The sequence below is a fragment of the Drosophila sulfurigaster genome, chromosome 2L (genome assembly GCF_023558435.1).
Source record: "Drosophila sulfurigaster albostrigata strain 15112-1811.04 chromosome 2L, ASM2355843v2, whole genome shotgun sequence".
NCBI lineage: Eukaryota > Metazoa > Arthropoda > Insecta > Diptera > Drosophilidae > Drosophila > Drosophila sulfurigaster.
In genome coordinates this window covers 8,705,391-8,721,830 of record NC_084881.1, presented here as the reverse complement: position 1 = coordinate 8,721,830, position 16,440 = coordinate 8,705,391, and the positions used below count along the sequence as shown (strand labels likewise).

The following is a 16,440-nucleotide window of genomic DNA, read 5'->3' as shown; positions in this document are numbered from 1 at the left end:
CGACTGTGATATACCCGCTACCTATTTTTAGTAAAGGCAAAATATTGCGGTATCATTTTCAAAATATACCGAAAATACTAAAAATATACCAAATGATATGTTTGGTATATCGATATAGTACACCATTCAAAATATACCATAGACGGCACAATGTACCAGATTGTCAGCCAAAGCAACTCAGACCCATAGTAAGTAGGCGTTTTGCCCATACAAAAGTATTTCTTTAATATCTTCCACAATTTTTATCCGATCGCAACCAAACCGATCAGGAATCATAACTACTATAGTAATTATTGTACATACCAAAATTCGTAACTCTAGCTTTAAAATTAGGCTTGTTATTCGATTTTTTGATTTGCGGGGGCGGAAGTGGGCGTGGCAGAGATTTGAAACAAACTTGATCTGCGTGCAAACATAACAAATGCTGTCGAAAATTATGGCTCTATCTCTTATAGTCTCTGAGATCCAGTGCTTCATACGGACGGACGGACAGACACACAGACACACAGACGGACATGGCTATATCGTCTCGGCTGTTGACGCTGATCAAGAATATATATACTTTATAGGATCGGAGATGCCTCCTTCTACCTGCCGGCACAAAGTCATAATACTCTTCTACCCTATGGGTAGCGGGTATAAAATGTATTTAAACAAGTAAGAAAGTCGAGTGTACTCGACTGTGAGATACCCGCTACCCATTTTGAATAAAAGCAATATATTTTGCGTTATATTTCTCAAAATATACCAAATATACTACAAAAATACTAAAAATATACCAAATGGTATATGTGGTATATCGATATAGTGCCGCATTCAAAATATACCATAGACGGCACAATATACCAGATTGTCAGACAAACTAACTAAGAGCCCTAGTAGGTAGGAGTTTTTGCCCATACAAAAGTATTTCTTTAATAACATCGAGAATTTTTATCTGATCGCTACAAAATGTTCAGGAATCATAACTACTATAGTATTTATTGTATATACCAAAATTCGTAACTCTAGCTTTAAAATTACGCTTGTTATTCGATTTTTTGATTTGCGTGGGCGGAAGGGGGCGTGGCAAAAATTTGAAACAAACTTGATCTGCGTGCAAACATAACAAATGTTGTCGAAAAAATATAGCTCTATCTCTTATTGTCTCTGAGATCTAGGTGTTCATACGGACGGACGGACAGACGGACAGACACACAGACACACAGACACACAGACACACAGACGGACAGACGGACATGGTTAGATCGACTCGGCTGTTGACGCTAATCAAGAATATATATACTTTATAGGGTCGGAGATGCCTCCTTCTACCTGTTACATACATTTCCTGCCGGCACAAAGTTATAATACCCTTCTACCCTATGGGTAGCGGGTATAAAAATTTTATAAAGTTTTTAAAGAACAATTGTGATTGAATTAAAAGAAAAGTTTCGTTTTGAATGCCTTGGTATTCGCTGTTAACGGAACAATTTTATTTCTGGTAACAAGTAAACCCTGGGAATCTATTGGCACCTTAAGCAATGCGTATACGCACAGTGTACGATTAGTCGTAAGTCCAGCACAACTAGTTGTCGACACATTTGCCATTATGTCCCAGTGTTGGCTGGTCAGCAAGAAAAGACAATTCCCCACTTGATCACAGGATTGTCAAACCAATTGCAAAAATGTTGAAAGATTGCTTATCAGTAGCTACATAAAGAGTTCAGATTTGATCTTAGCCAAGGCGTCTAATATGCAACGAGATTAATAAAATGTTTATTAACAAGGCTAAGAGGATAAGAACAAAACGATTGTAATAAAAATTGAAGAGATAAACCAAACAGTCAATTCAAACAAAAGTTAATAAATATTCATCGTAACATATAAACCGTCAATTCAACTATCTGGAAAGGAAGTGATGTAACATATAAACTTATTAAAAACACATTTCATTCATTGCTGATCAGTCTGACCAAACAGATCCAGCAATACTCGAAAAGCAACCAATAAACAAATATCGAAATAGCGAATTCAACAGAAATTCCAACTAACTGTGCAGTTAAAAACTGCGATCACTGAAAATTTCTTTAATCAGGAAAATCTTCAGATCTTCATACGATTGATTAGAAATCCTTCGAGCTACTCAAGATGACCCGATTAATAGGAATGCTTAACGAAATCAAAAATCAATATTCATATAACTGCATCTCGCCACACTCTTCTATTATATAACATATAATATCATACTTCTGGAAGCGATAGATCCTTAAAGATGATAAGAAATTTTCATTATCAATTTCACGTTGAATAGTTACTATTAAAACAATTTAAGATAGTCGAAACTTTATTAATACAAAAGTTAAATGATAATCAAATTGATTTAAATTAATTTTAATATTTAATTTATCATACATGATTCATAAACCTCAATGTTTGTACACATACTTAATGCTCTCATTACATGAATGAATTGTTATATGGAAGAGATTTTACATTCAAATATCCGAGAGTGATAATCATACATACATTTGTGACTGAAGCAAGACAATTTGTTAAAAGAATTTCCATTATTTTAAAAATTATCGCCATGGCAGATGGGACGGCAAATGAGTTGATGCTGTTGGTTCAGATGATGCGAGTGCTCGTAGCTTCGGATGCAGCGACATTTGTTGGGCTCCAGGCAATGACTGTTCGGCGGACATGGCTCTTGGCCATATAGCTTTCATACTTGTTTTGTTTTTTAAATAGAGACCCTTACATATTTTCCATTATATTTTCTTGAATCACACACATGTTGTGTGTACATTTTTCAAAAGATTGGATTCTATTACAACATACGGTTTCGATAACAATATTTGTATGTACTGAATATTTTTATCAATTTTTATTAGTTAAACTCTAGTCATAACAGCAAAGCTATAACTAATCTACAATGTGGAATGTAATTACTTCCGAAACTATTGCAATATATATTTTCTCTTAAACTTTTGTAAGCTTATGGATATCGTGAGTAATATGTATGTTTTGTTTATCAAGGTCGCATGAATCATGTATATTTAATCCTAAGATAAGCAGTTTATTTGGGAAACTAATAACTTTATTCATAAAAATTCTAGCGTATTCGGAGAGCTAATAAAAGCTCCCTGCGACCCACAAGAATCTTAGTTCTATTACAGACTCCGAGCAAGACGATTGTTAAAAGAATTGTAATATAAATTTCAAAATGCGTGAACTAATAATTCTGATATTTGGATTAATCGTGTGCATTCAATTATGCAATGGAGAAGAGAATATTACGGTAAGATACATTATTTTTATATTAGCATTATTAATACAGCATAATTACTTACATAATTGCATAAGCACTCGGATGTTTTATTGAATAAACCCGTACCAGTATGTAAGCCCGCTTGTGATCTGCATGCCAACTGCACCACCAAAGGATGTGTCTGCCACACTGGCTATGAGATGGTGCATAACAAATGCACTGCAAAGTGTTCTAAAAGTTGTGGGCCACATGGCGTCTGCATAAGTCCTGAAACATGTGGCTGTAATACAGGCTATCGTAAGAATAAAAGACTCAGCAATGTGAAGCCCATTGTGATCTACCATGCAAAGCAAATGCATTCTGCTCTGAACCTGATATTTGCGCTTGTAATCCGGGATATCTCGCTAAGGATGGCGTTTGCGAGCCAGTCTGCAGCAACAAATGTCCAGATAAAAGTCACTGTGTGGCACCCAATACATGTTCTTGCCCTCTAGAATTCGAGTGGGACCAGAGCCATGAAAAATGCCTTCCAAAGTGTACACCCAAATGTGGATTGAACAGCTACTGCCACAAGACGGATGAATGCAAGTGCCGAACAGGATATGAGCCCAACGATTTGATGAGCCTCAGTTGTCACTTTTCCTATCCTTGGTGGGTTTACTTGATCGTTGCCGTTCTCGCTCTTACTCTTATCGGCACAACCTACTGCTGCATGGACACTCTCGCAATGCAAATTTCGGAAACTACTAATTATTCGATATATTGAAAATAAATCAATTAAATTAAAAATTATAAATAAACATTAAATAAATATTCCATATTATGAATTGTTGATGACTAACCGAGTATTATTTGTTACTTTATGCATTATTTATTTTGAGTTATCAACCCCAAATACTTTGTAGTGGCAGGCGTTATTTTAAGACGATTTGCAACGATGAATAGTGTTTGCAAATTAATTGATATAAACAATAAATATATTCAATTTCATAGGAAAAATAATATAGTTTCTTAATTATAAACACATTTATATAAATTCATGCTTTGAATACAAAATAAATCATATTGAACAACAAAGAACAGCTGAAGAGAATAGAAAATAAATTACACAAAAACATTTTCTAATAGGGAAAATATAAAAACTCATTTACAACCTTTTGATGGACAATAACATACGTGTTAATTTAATTTCCAAAAAATGTATTTTAAAAAAATGTTATAAAGTTTTTAAAGAACAATTGTGATTGAATTAAAAGAATAGTTTCGTTTTGAATGCCTTGGTATTTGCTGTTAACGGAACAATTTTATTTCTGGTAACAAGTAATCCCTGGGAATCTATTGGCCCATTAAGCAATGCGTATACGCACAGTGTACGATTAGTCGTAAGTCCAGCACAACTAGTTGTCGACACATTTGCTATTATGTCCCAGTGTTGGCTGGTCAGCAAGAAAAGACAATTCCCCACTTGATCACAGGATTGTCAAACCAATTGCAAAATGTCGAAAGATTGCTTATCAGTAGCTACATAAAGAGTTCAGATTTGATCTTAGCCAAGGCGTCTAATATGCAATGAGATTAATAAAATGTTTATTAACAAGGCTAAGAGGATAAGAACAAAACGATTGTAATAAAAATTGGAGAGATAGACCAAACAGTCAATTCAAACAAAAGTTAATAAATATTCATCGTAACATATAAACCGTCAATTCAACTATCTGGAAAGGAAGTGATGTAACATAAAAACTTATTAAAAATACATTTCATTCATTGCTGATCAGTCTGACCAAACAGATCCAGCAATACTCGAAAAGCTGCCAATATACAAATATCGAAATAGCGAATTCAACAGAAATTCCAACTAACTGTGCAGTTAAAAACTGCGATCACTGAAAATTTCTTTAATCAGGAAAATCTTCAGATCTTCATACGATTGATTAGAAATCCTTCCAGCTACTCAAGATGACCCGATTAATCGGAATGCTTAACGATATCGAAAAAATCTATATTCATATAACTGCATCTCGCCACACTCTTCTATTATATAACATATAATATCATACTTCTTGAAGCAATAGATCCTTAAAAAATATAAGAATTTTACATTATCAATTTCACGTTGAATAGTTACTATTAAAAACAATTTAAGATAGTCGAAATTTTATTAATACAAAAGTTAAATGATAATCAAATTGATTTAAATTAATTTTAATATTTAATTTATCATACATGATTCATAAACCTCAATGTTTGTACACATACTTAATGCTCTCATTACATGAATGAATTGTTATATGGAAGAGATTTTACATTCAAATATCCGAGAGTGATAATCATACATACATTTGTGACTGAAGCAAGACAATTTGTTAAAAAGAATTTCCATTATTTTAAAAATTATCGCCATGGCAGATGGGACGGCAAATGAGTTGATGCTGTTGGTTCAGATGATGCGAGTGCTCGTAGCCTCGCATGCAGCGACATTTGTTGGGCTCCAGGCAATGACTGTTCGGCGGACATGGCTCTTGGCCATGTAGCTTTCATACTTGTTTTGTTTTTTAAATAGAGACCCTTACATATTTTCCATTATATTTTCATGAATCACACACATGTTGTGTGTACATTTTTCAAAAGATTGGATTCTATTACAACATACGGTTTCGATAACAATATTTGTATGTACTGAATATTTTTATCAATTTTTATTAGTTAAACTCTAGTCATAACAGCAAAGCAATAACTAATTTACAATGTGGAATGTAATTACTTCTGAAACTATTGCAATATATATTTTCTCTTAAACTTTTGTAAGCTTATGGATATCGTGAGTAATAATAATAATGTATGTTTTGTTTATCAAGGTCGCATGAATCATGTATATTTAATCCTAAGATAAGCAGTTTATTTGGGAAACCGCAGCTAATAACTTTATTCATAAAAATTCTAGCGTATTCGGAGAGCTAATAAAAAGCTCCCTGCGACCCACAAGAATCTTAGTTCTATTACAGACTCCGAGCAAGACGATTGTTAAAAGAATTGTAATATAAATTTCAAAATGCGTGAACTAATAATTCTGATATTTGGATTAATCGTGTGCATTCAATTATGCAATGGAGAAGAGAATATTACGGTAAGATACATTATTTTTATATTAGCATTATTAATACAGCATAATTACTTACATAATTGCATAAGCACTCGGATGTTTTATTGAATAAACCCGTACCAGTATGTAAGCCCGCTTGTGATCTGCATGCCAACTGCACCACCAAAGGATGTGTCTGCCACACTGGCTATGAGATGGTGCATAACAAATGCACTGCAAAGTGTTCTAAAGTTGTGGGCCACATGGCGTCTGCATAAGTCCTGAAACATGTGGCTGTAATACAGGCTATCGTAAGAATAAAAGACTCAGCAATGTGAAGCCCATTGTGATCTACCATGCAAAGCAAATGCATTCTGCTCTGAACCTGATATTTGCGCTTGTAATCCGGGATATCTCGCTAAGGATGGCGTTTGCGAACCAGTCTGCAGCAACAAATGTCCAGATAAAAGTCACTGTGTGGCACCCAATACATGTTCTTGCCCTCTAGAATTCGAGTGGGACCAGAGCTTTGAAAAATGCCTTCCAAAGTGTACACCCAAATGTGGATTGAACAGCTACTGCCACAAGACGGATGAATGCAAGTGCCGAACAGGATATGAGCCCAACGATTTGATGAGCCTCAGTTGTCACTTTTCCTATCCTTTGTGGGTTTACTTGATCGTTGTCGTTCTCACTCCTCCTCTTGTCGGCATAACCTACTGCTGCATGGCAACGTCAATTAGTTTCCTTTATCGGACAATACTCAAATTATTCGATAAATTGTAAATAAATTAATTAAATTACAAATTATAAATAAACATTAAATAAATATTCCATATTATGAATTGTTGATGACTAACCGAGTATTATTTGTTACTTTATGCATTATTTATTTTGAGTTATCAACCCTAAATACTTTGTAGTGGCAGGCGTTATTTTAAGACGATTTGCAACGATGAATAGTGTTTGCAATTTAATTGATATAAACAATAAATCAGTTCAATTTCATAGGAAAAATAATATAGTTTCTTAATTATAGACACATTTATTTAAATTCATGCTTTGAATACAAAATAAATCATATTGAACAACAAAGAACAGCTGAAGAGAATAGAAAATAAATTACACAAAAACATTTTCTAATAGGAAAATATAAAAACTCATTTACAACCTTTTGATGGACAATAACATACGTGTTAATTTAATTTCCAAAAAATGTATTTTAAAAAAATGTTATAAAGTTTTTAAAGAACAATTGTGATTGAATTAAAAGAATAGTTTCGTTTTGAATGCCTTGGTATTTGCTGTTAACGGAACAATTTTATTTCTGGTAACAAGTAAACCCTGGGAATCTATTGGCACCTTAAGCAATGCGTATACGCACAGTGTACGATTAGTCGTAAGTCCAGCACAACTAGTTGTCGACACATTTGCCATTATGTCCCAGTGTTGGCTGGTCAGCAAGAAAAGACAATTCCCCACTTGATCACAGGATTGTCAAACCAATTGCAAAAATGTTGAAAGATTGCTTATCAGTAGCTACATAAAGAGTTCAGATTTGATCTTAGCCAAGGCGTCTAATATGCAACGAGATTAATAAAATGTTTATTAACAAGGCTAAGAGGATAAGAACAAAACGATTGTAATAAAAATTGGAGAGATAGACCAAACAGTCAATTCAAACAAAAGTTAATAAATATTCATCGTAACATACACATAACCCCTCAATTCAACTATCTGGAAAGGACAGATGACAGATAAACTTATTAAAAACACATTTCATTCGTTGCTGATCAGTCTGACCAAACAGATCCAGCAATACTCGAAAAGCAACCAATAAACAAATATCGAAATAGCGAATTCAACAGAAATTCCAACTAACTGTGCAGTTAAAACTGCGATCACTGAAAATTTCTTTAATCAGGAAAATCTTCAGGTCTTCATACGATTGATTAGAAATCCTTCGAGCTACTCAAGATGACCCGATTAATAGGAATGCTTAACGAAATCAAAAAATCAATATTCATATAACTGAATCTCACCACACTCTTCTATTATATAACATATAATATCATACTTCTGGAAGCGATAGATCCTTAAAGATGATAAGAAATTTTCATTATCAATTTCACGTTGAATAGTTACTATTAAAACAATTTAAGATAGTCGAAACTTTATTAATACAAAAGTTAAATGATAATCAAATTGATTTAAATTAATTTTAATATTTAATTTATCATACATGATTCATAAACCTCAATGTTTGTACACATACTTAATGCTCTCATTACATGAATGAATTGTTATATGGAAGAGATTTTACATTCAAATATCCGAGAGTGATAATCATACATACATTTGTGACTGAAGCAAGACAATTTGTTAAAAGAATTTCCATTATTTTAAAATTATCGCCATGGCAGATGGGACGGCAAATGAGTTGATGCTGTTGGTTCAGATGATGCGAGTGCTCGTAGCTTCGGATGCAGCGACATTTGTTGGGCTCCAGGCAATGACTGTTCGGCGGACATGGCTCTTGGCCATGTAGCTTCATACTTGTTTTGTTTTTAAATAGAGACCCTTACATATTTTCCATTATATTTTCATGAATCACACACATGTTGTGTGTACATTTTTTCAAAAGATTGTATTCTATTACAACATAAAGTTTCGATAACAATATTTGTATCTACTGACTATTTTTATCAATTTTTATTAGTTAAACTCTAGTCATAACAGCAAAGCAATAACTAATTTACAATGTGGAATGTAATTACTTCTGAAACTATTGCAATATATATTTTCTCTTAAACTTTTGTAAGCTTATGGATATCGTGAGTAATAATAATAATGTATGTTTTGTTTATCAAGGTCGCATGAATCATGTATATTTAATCCTAAGATAAGCAGTTTATTTGGGAAACCGCAGCTAATAACTTTATTCATAAAAATTCTAGCGTATTCGGAGAGCTAATAAAAAGCTCCCTGCGACCCACAAGAATCTTAGTTCTATTACAGACTCCGAGCAAGACGATTGTTAAAAGAATTGTAATATAAATTTCAAAATGCGTGAACTAATAATTCTGATATTTGGATTAATCGTGTGCATTCAATTATGCAATGGAGAAGAGAATATTACGGTAAGATACATTATTTTTATATTAGCATTATTAATACAGCATAATTACTTACATAATTGCATAAGCACTCGGATGTTTTATTGAATAAACCCGTACCAGTATGTAAGCCCGCTTGTGATCTGCATGCCAACTGCACCACCAAAGGATGTGTCTGCCACACTGGCTATGAGATGGTGCATAACAAATGCACTGCAAAGTGTTCTAAAGTTGTGGGCCACATGGCGTCTGCATAAGTCCTGAAACATGTGGCTGTAATACAGGCTATCGTAAGAATAAAAAGACTCAGCAATGTGAAGCCCATTGTGATCTACCATGCGGAGCAAATGCATTCTGCTCCGAACCTGATATTTGCACTTGTAATCGGGGATATCTCGCTAAGGATGGCGTTTGCGAACCAGTCTGCAGCAACAAATGTCCAGATAAAAGTCACTGTGTGGCACCCAATACATGTTCTTGCCCTCTAGAATTCGAGTGGGACCAGAGCTTTGAAAAATGCCTTCCAAAGTGTACACCCAAATGTGGATTGAACAGCTACTGCCACAAGACGAATAAATGCAAGTGCCGAACAGGATATGAGCCCAACGATTGGATGAGCCTCAGTTGTCACTTTTCCCATCCTTGGGGTTTTCTTGAAAATTTTCGCTTTCGGTCTTACTATTGTCGGCATAACCTGCTTCTGCATGGCAACTCTCACAATGTTAATTACTTTCCTTTGACGGACACTACTCAAATTATTATTATAAATTGGAAATAAATCAATTAAATTAAAAATTATAAATAAACATTAAATAAATATTCCATATTATGAATTGTTGATGACTAACCGAGTATTATTTGTTACTTTATGCATTATTTATTTTTGAGTTATCAACCCCAAATACTTCGTAGTGGCAGGCGTTATTTTAAGACGATTTGCAACGATGAATATTGTTTGCAAATTAATTGATATAAACAATAAATCAGTTCAATTTCATAGGCAAAAATAATATAGTTTCTTAATTATAGACACATTTATATAAATTCATGCTTTGAATACAAAATAAATCATATTGAACAACAAAAACAGCTGAAGAGAATAGAAAATTACACAAAAACATTTTCTAATAGGGAAAATATAAAAACTCATTTACAACCTTTTGATGGACAATAACATACGTGTTAATTTAATTTCCAAAAAATGTATTTTAAAAAAATGTTATAAAGTTTTTAAAGAACAATTGTGATTGAATTAAAAGAATAGTTTCGTTTTGAATGCCTTGGTATTCGCTGTTAACGGAACAATTTTATTTCTGGTAACAAGTAATCCCTGGGAATCTATTGGCCCATTAAGCAATGCGTATACGCACAGTGTACGATTAGTCGTAAGTCCAGCACAACTAGTTGTCGACACATTTGCTATTATGTCCCAGTGTTGGCTGGTCAGCAAGAAAAGACAATTCCCCACTTGATCACAGGATTGTCAAACCAATTGCAAAAATGTCGAAAGATTGCTTATCAGTAGCTACATAAAGAGTTCAGATTTGATCTTAGCCAAGGCGTCTAATATGCAACGAGATTAATAAAATGTTTATTAACAAGGCTAAGAGGATAAGAACAAAACGATTGTAATAAAATTGAAGAGATAGACCAAACAGTCAATTCAAACAAAAGTTAATAAATATTCATCGTAACATACATATAACCCGTCAATTCAACTATCTGGAAAGGAAGTGATGTAACATAAAAACTTATTAAAAATACATTTCATTCATTGCTGATCAGTCTGACCAAACAGATCCAGCAATACTCGAAAAGCAACCAATATACAAATATCGAAATAGCGAATTCAACAGAAATTCCAACTAACTGTGCAGTTAAAAACTGCGATCACTGAAAATTTCTTTAATCAGGAAAATCTTCAGATCTTCATACGATTGATTAGAAATCCTTCCAGCTACTCAAGATGACCCGATTAATCGGAATGCTTAACGATATCGAAAAAATCTATATTCATATAACTGCATCTCGCCACACTCTTCTATTATATAACATATAATATCATACTTCTTGAAGCAATAGATCCTTAAAAAATATAAGAATTTTACATTATCAATTTCACGTTGAATAGTTACTATTAAAAACAATTTAAGATAGTCGAAATTTTATTAATACAAAAGTTAAATGATAATCAAATTGATTTAAATTAATTTTAATATTTTATTGATCATACATGATTCATAAACCTCAATGTTTCTACACATACTTAATGCTCTCATTACATGACTGAATTGTTATATGTTATGGAAGAGATTTTACATTCAAATATCCGAAAGCGATAATCATACATACATACATTTGTGACTAAAAGAACTTACATTATTTAAAAATTATCAAACGCTCCGCAATGAGGTTAATTTTAGTATAGATATGTACATACACACCTACATAAGTAGCTTCATGTTAATCGTAAGTGATTTATTTCCTGGTACGAAATATGACTAAAGAAATTGAAGGCCTTCAAACCGTCTGCTCAGCGTCTACAAGCAACAAATAGGTGCAGGTATGTACACTTGTGTGTGTATGTACATTGAATGTACGTGAAAGAGTAAGTAGTCGAAGCATTATAGTATCTCGTATCTACACTCGCACTTTACCATCTGCATAAATATGTACGTACTGCGTACAAATGTGTCTATGTCCGTATACAAGTGTACACATTCGTGCATTCATATATTGTGTGGATGAACATACATGCATGCATATGTATGATTAGTGATGTGTATAGAAGTGTATACTAGTTAGTATGTTGTTGTTGTATGTACCCGTGCTTTTGCATATGAGTTCTGTGCGTTTGTGTTGCTCGATATATACAAATAAACATGAGCACAAAGCAGGCGCACAGCAATGATTAGCAAGAGAGCGTAACCATGTAGGCAGTCAGCGTGTGTGTGCGTGTGTGTGTAATGTTGTTGTTGCTGTTGTTGTTGTTGTTCATGTAGTACGAGTAGAAGTAGAAGTAGCTTTCGCTGCCGTCGCAACAGCTAAAACGGTAACGACGACGTCGACGTCGGCATTCTCAAATTGTGTTTATGTTTGTATGTACAATACCATCCATGTGTAGCTTGTATGTTAATGCATGCATATGAATGTAAGTATGTACGAGTACACACATGTATGCATATGTATGTATAGTCCGTATGATTGTAATGAATGAGAGTGGAGAGCCAGTGCAAAAACCAGAAAAGGCATGAAAATTAAATGTAATGGGTAACAACAACAAACACGTGCTGAGCGACAACATTCAAATATGTTTGCATGTATGTATGTATGTAATACACTCATATATTGTACCTGTGACTGTTGGCTTCAAGTTGCCTGGTGTCTAGATGATGACGTTGTTTTTTGTTGACAACGCAAAAGAGAATGCGCCGCAGTCAGAGTCGACGTCAACAACAATCTTTCTCTCTCTCTCTCTCTCTCTTAATACACCAGCAACTACTTAATTCGTATGATTATCGGCGCTTTACAAAAAAAAAATCATTGAACGAACAGTAGCGGACAAAAAAAAAGCACACGCTTGTAGGTATTTTTACAGTGACGTTCAGCTAAATTAGTCATTGTGAATTAAATAAAATGTTATGCTTACAGAGCATACATATACATATGTATCTACATACACAAATGTAAAAATTGTTGAATATTAATTTGAATTCATACACTAGAATGTAGGTCATCATTTTAAAGAATTCGAGTTAAGAATTTTCCATTATCAACAAATTGATAAGCCCCACTCCATGTAAGTATCAGCAACACGAGCAATTCTCTTTTTGCAAATTTCTTTGACGTCACAAAGACGTCATGCATTGCAATGAAGCCTGATCAAGCATCGTGATGAGCATTTTTCGCTCTCATTTCATGCACACCCCACATAAATTTCATAATCGGGATGTAAATTTAGAAAATACTAAGTTGGAACTTGATTTACACAAATTAATAATAAAATATTTAAATTATCCCTTTATATATATAAGGTCTGAAATATTTTTTAAAAGATAAGAAGTGCATAAGACAGGAAATTTTCGAGTGTTTATATTTATTTGTGACATTTTTGTGTGGTGATACACTGTAGACACCTGTTTAGTTTGCTGGTTCGTCGGTTTTTGTGATCGTGTCGTGTGTTAATGATGGGATTAAAAACATTTTTAAATACCGGTTGTTATTGTAATTGCTATTTATGCGGCTGACTTGTCAAACATGGAGAGCGAGAGAGAGAGAGAGAGCACAACGGCAGTAAACAAGACTTATGCATACATGTACATACATATGTACATATGTATGTATGCTTGTATGTATGTACATACATATGTATGTACGTATGCTTGTGTTATTGTTAATGTACTGCCCCCTTCCAGCACCGTGGTGGCCCACGTAACGACTTTGCTGATATGCTACTGCTACGTTTTGGCGTCAACGTTGACGTCGCTGCCTTCGTGAGTATAGAAATGAGTTTGAATGAGTTGCTAAAGGGGGCCGCATGGTGGATGAATCGTGAGCAGTGCAGTGCATGTACGTACACACGCGCATACATACACCATACATATGTGTGTATACATATGTTCACTTGTTTGTCAATATGTACACATGTTATTTGATTTTCGCTTGTTGTTTTTTTTCTTTCTTCATTTATGTTTAAGTGTATGTGTGCCACACTTCTTATGTTGTTGTTGTTGTTGTCGATGTTGTTCTTGTTACTGGCGGGTACATGAATATAAATGTTGTTTATCTGTCGACGTCGACTCCGACGCCGACGTCGTCGTCTCGGGTGTCCGTCGTCGGGTTTGTCGCTGCCTCTTTTAGTAGTTTTGTGTGTGTATCGTTTTGTGTGGCGATGTTGTTGTTATGCATGAATGTGTGTTTCTTTATTGTTGTGTGTACTTGTTGCTGTTATTGTTGTTGCCTTGCCCGGCTGCTCACACTCACTTGCTGCTCGCTCGTATGAACTTTTTGCTTTGACTTTGCTTGGTTGCTTCGTTCGTTGTTCGGTTGGTTGGGCTCTTTTCCGCCTGCTAATCAATGCTGTGCGCCTGGTAATTTTGCTATATCTATATGTACACAAACAAATCTACAAAAGTCACAGACATGCACATGCATAACCCCCATCCTCAATCCAACTCGGAGCAGACCCGTTCCCACAAATACCATCTCGAATCGTGCGTGTAAATAGCATGTACAACACATGTTACCCCACCGTACAATGCGATTATGAGCAAGAAAAATCGGAAGAATATATATACATATATGTACATATATATGTTCATATGTGCCTACGACAGATATGTACATATCAGTTCCGTTATAGCGACTGTGACTGTGACTTTGTGTGTCATATGTACATATGTACATCTACATATGTACATATAATACATCTGAATGAACGAATAGGTTGTCTATTGCTATTGTCTGTGATTAAGATTGAAGACTGAGGTAGACTGGACTTAAACTCACCATGTGTACAATGACGTACATATGTACATACATACATACATATGTACAGTGCACGCTCTTTTGAGTGAAAATTCATAAAAAGATACTTTTATATGAAGAAATGCTTCTTATGGCAAAGAAAAATATTAGTATTTTATGATCATTTTGAAATAAAATAATAATAAATTTTCAATAAATTCGTCTTTCCACGAAATTTAAATTAAAGTGTTTCAAAGTACTGCGAAAATCTTTGTTTGTTTGATTGTAACTGTGGTCATAAAGAGTTTAGTTTTATCTAAAATGTATGAATTAAAAGAAACTAAGAAAGTATAATTTAATTGAATTTTTATTTATTTTTTCTCATTTTAATATTGTTTAAGAATTTGAGTTTTTGAGAAATTGGAATTTCCTTAAAAAGGGGTTCAAATTTGCGAGCGACTACTGTAATTTCAATGTACAAAAATAATTTGTATGGAATTATTTTATCAAACAATAACTGTATTTAGCATAATATGTATAGTATTAACAATCGTACAACGCGTTTTTAGAGTATTTCTGTGTATTGTAATTTTATAATTCGATTGTTATTGTCAAGTGGCTTGAAAGGTTGAATGTACATATTTACACAAGAATGTACATATGTAATATTAACGTAAGAATGTACATAACTGAACCAATTATGTATGTACATATCTATATTACTTGTATATGAGTTTACTGAGTCCACTGTAGTTGCAGCTGACTATCAATGCACTTAGATTTATTTACATATCTTTTGTTTACCGCTACCCATCGGACACTTCTCTATGTACACATGTTGCGCGCTTCCATCTCAAATACAAATACAAAATACAATAAATACAAAGCAAAACAAAACAAAACAAACGCAATATGCAACTATTTGTGTTTGTAGTTTTAATGCCAGCAAGCCGCACCTCAGCCACTCTGTCGCCCTCTTTGACCAAGCCCCACTGCACTACATTTGTTTTTCTCTTTTTTTTTTGTGTTTTGTTTAAGGAAACGACATGTTTACACTTGTTTGGCATTCATGGGCTGCTGTTCATTGGTAAATAATTTCATAATAATGTTGTTGTTGCGGCATGACAAATGATAAGCCGCAGTTACAAATTGCAACAATTACAATTGGGTTAATAATACATCATAATCATAGCTGTGTTGTTGTTGTTGTAGTTGTTGCCAGTGCTGGAGCAAACGCAACATACACTTGTACATGCATACAAACCACACAACAGTGTGTGTGTGTGTGTTTGTGTAAGAGTAAACAAGGCAAAGCTGTTTGACATTTTGCAATAAAATAAATTAAACAATAAATTATAAATTTGTACAAAAAATGACTGTTGCTCGAACAGGCGCACATCAAAGCACAGTCGGTAGCTCTGTTGCCGTCAAAAGCGAAAACGATTTTTCTGCTTCTGCTGCTTCTTCTACTGCTGTTGCTGCTGCTGTTGTTTGTTGTTGCTGGGCGAGCCCACTGTATGCCAGTT

The 16,440-nt window shown here is 34.0% G+C and overlaps 2 protein-coding genes across 2 annotated transcripts in view; both read left to right on the top strand.

The window, feature by feature from the left end:
* Nucleotides 1–16,440, top strand: part of LOC133835126 (cell death abnormality protein 1) — a 138,893-nt gene that overhangs the window by 83,464 nt on the left and 38,989 nt on the right. The window lies entirely within an intron of this gene.
* LOC133847706 (epidermal growth factor-like protein) lies at nucleotides 6,303–13,945 on the top strand. The gene is made up of 4 exons (XM_062282896.1): nucleotides 6,303–6,377; nucleotides 6,657–7,066; nucleotides 9,680–10,120; nucleotides 13,864–13,945. The coding sequence occupies exons 1-4, from the start codon at nucleotides 6,303–6,305 to the stop codon at nucleotides 13,943–13,945; spliced, it is 1,008 nt and encodes a 335-aa protein (XP_062138880.1).

Bases quoted from the DNA above. Each gene is read 5' to 3' on its own strand.
- LOC133847706 (XM_062282896.1), top strand. From the start codon at position 6,303: ATGCGTGAACTAATAATTCTGATATTTGGATTAATCGTGTGCATTCAA. The intron at 7,067-9,679 runs GTCAATTAGTTT...AGTGTTCTAAAG, and splicing joins ACCTACTGCTGCATGGCAAC to TTGTGGGCCACATGGCGTCT. The intron at 10,121-13,863 runs GTCTTACTATTG...GCCCCCTTCCAG, and splicing joins CTTGAAAATTTTCGCTTTCG to CACCGTGGTGGCCCACGTAA.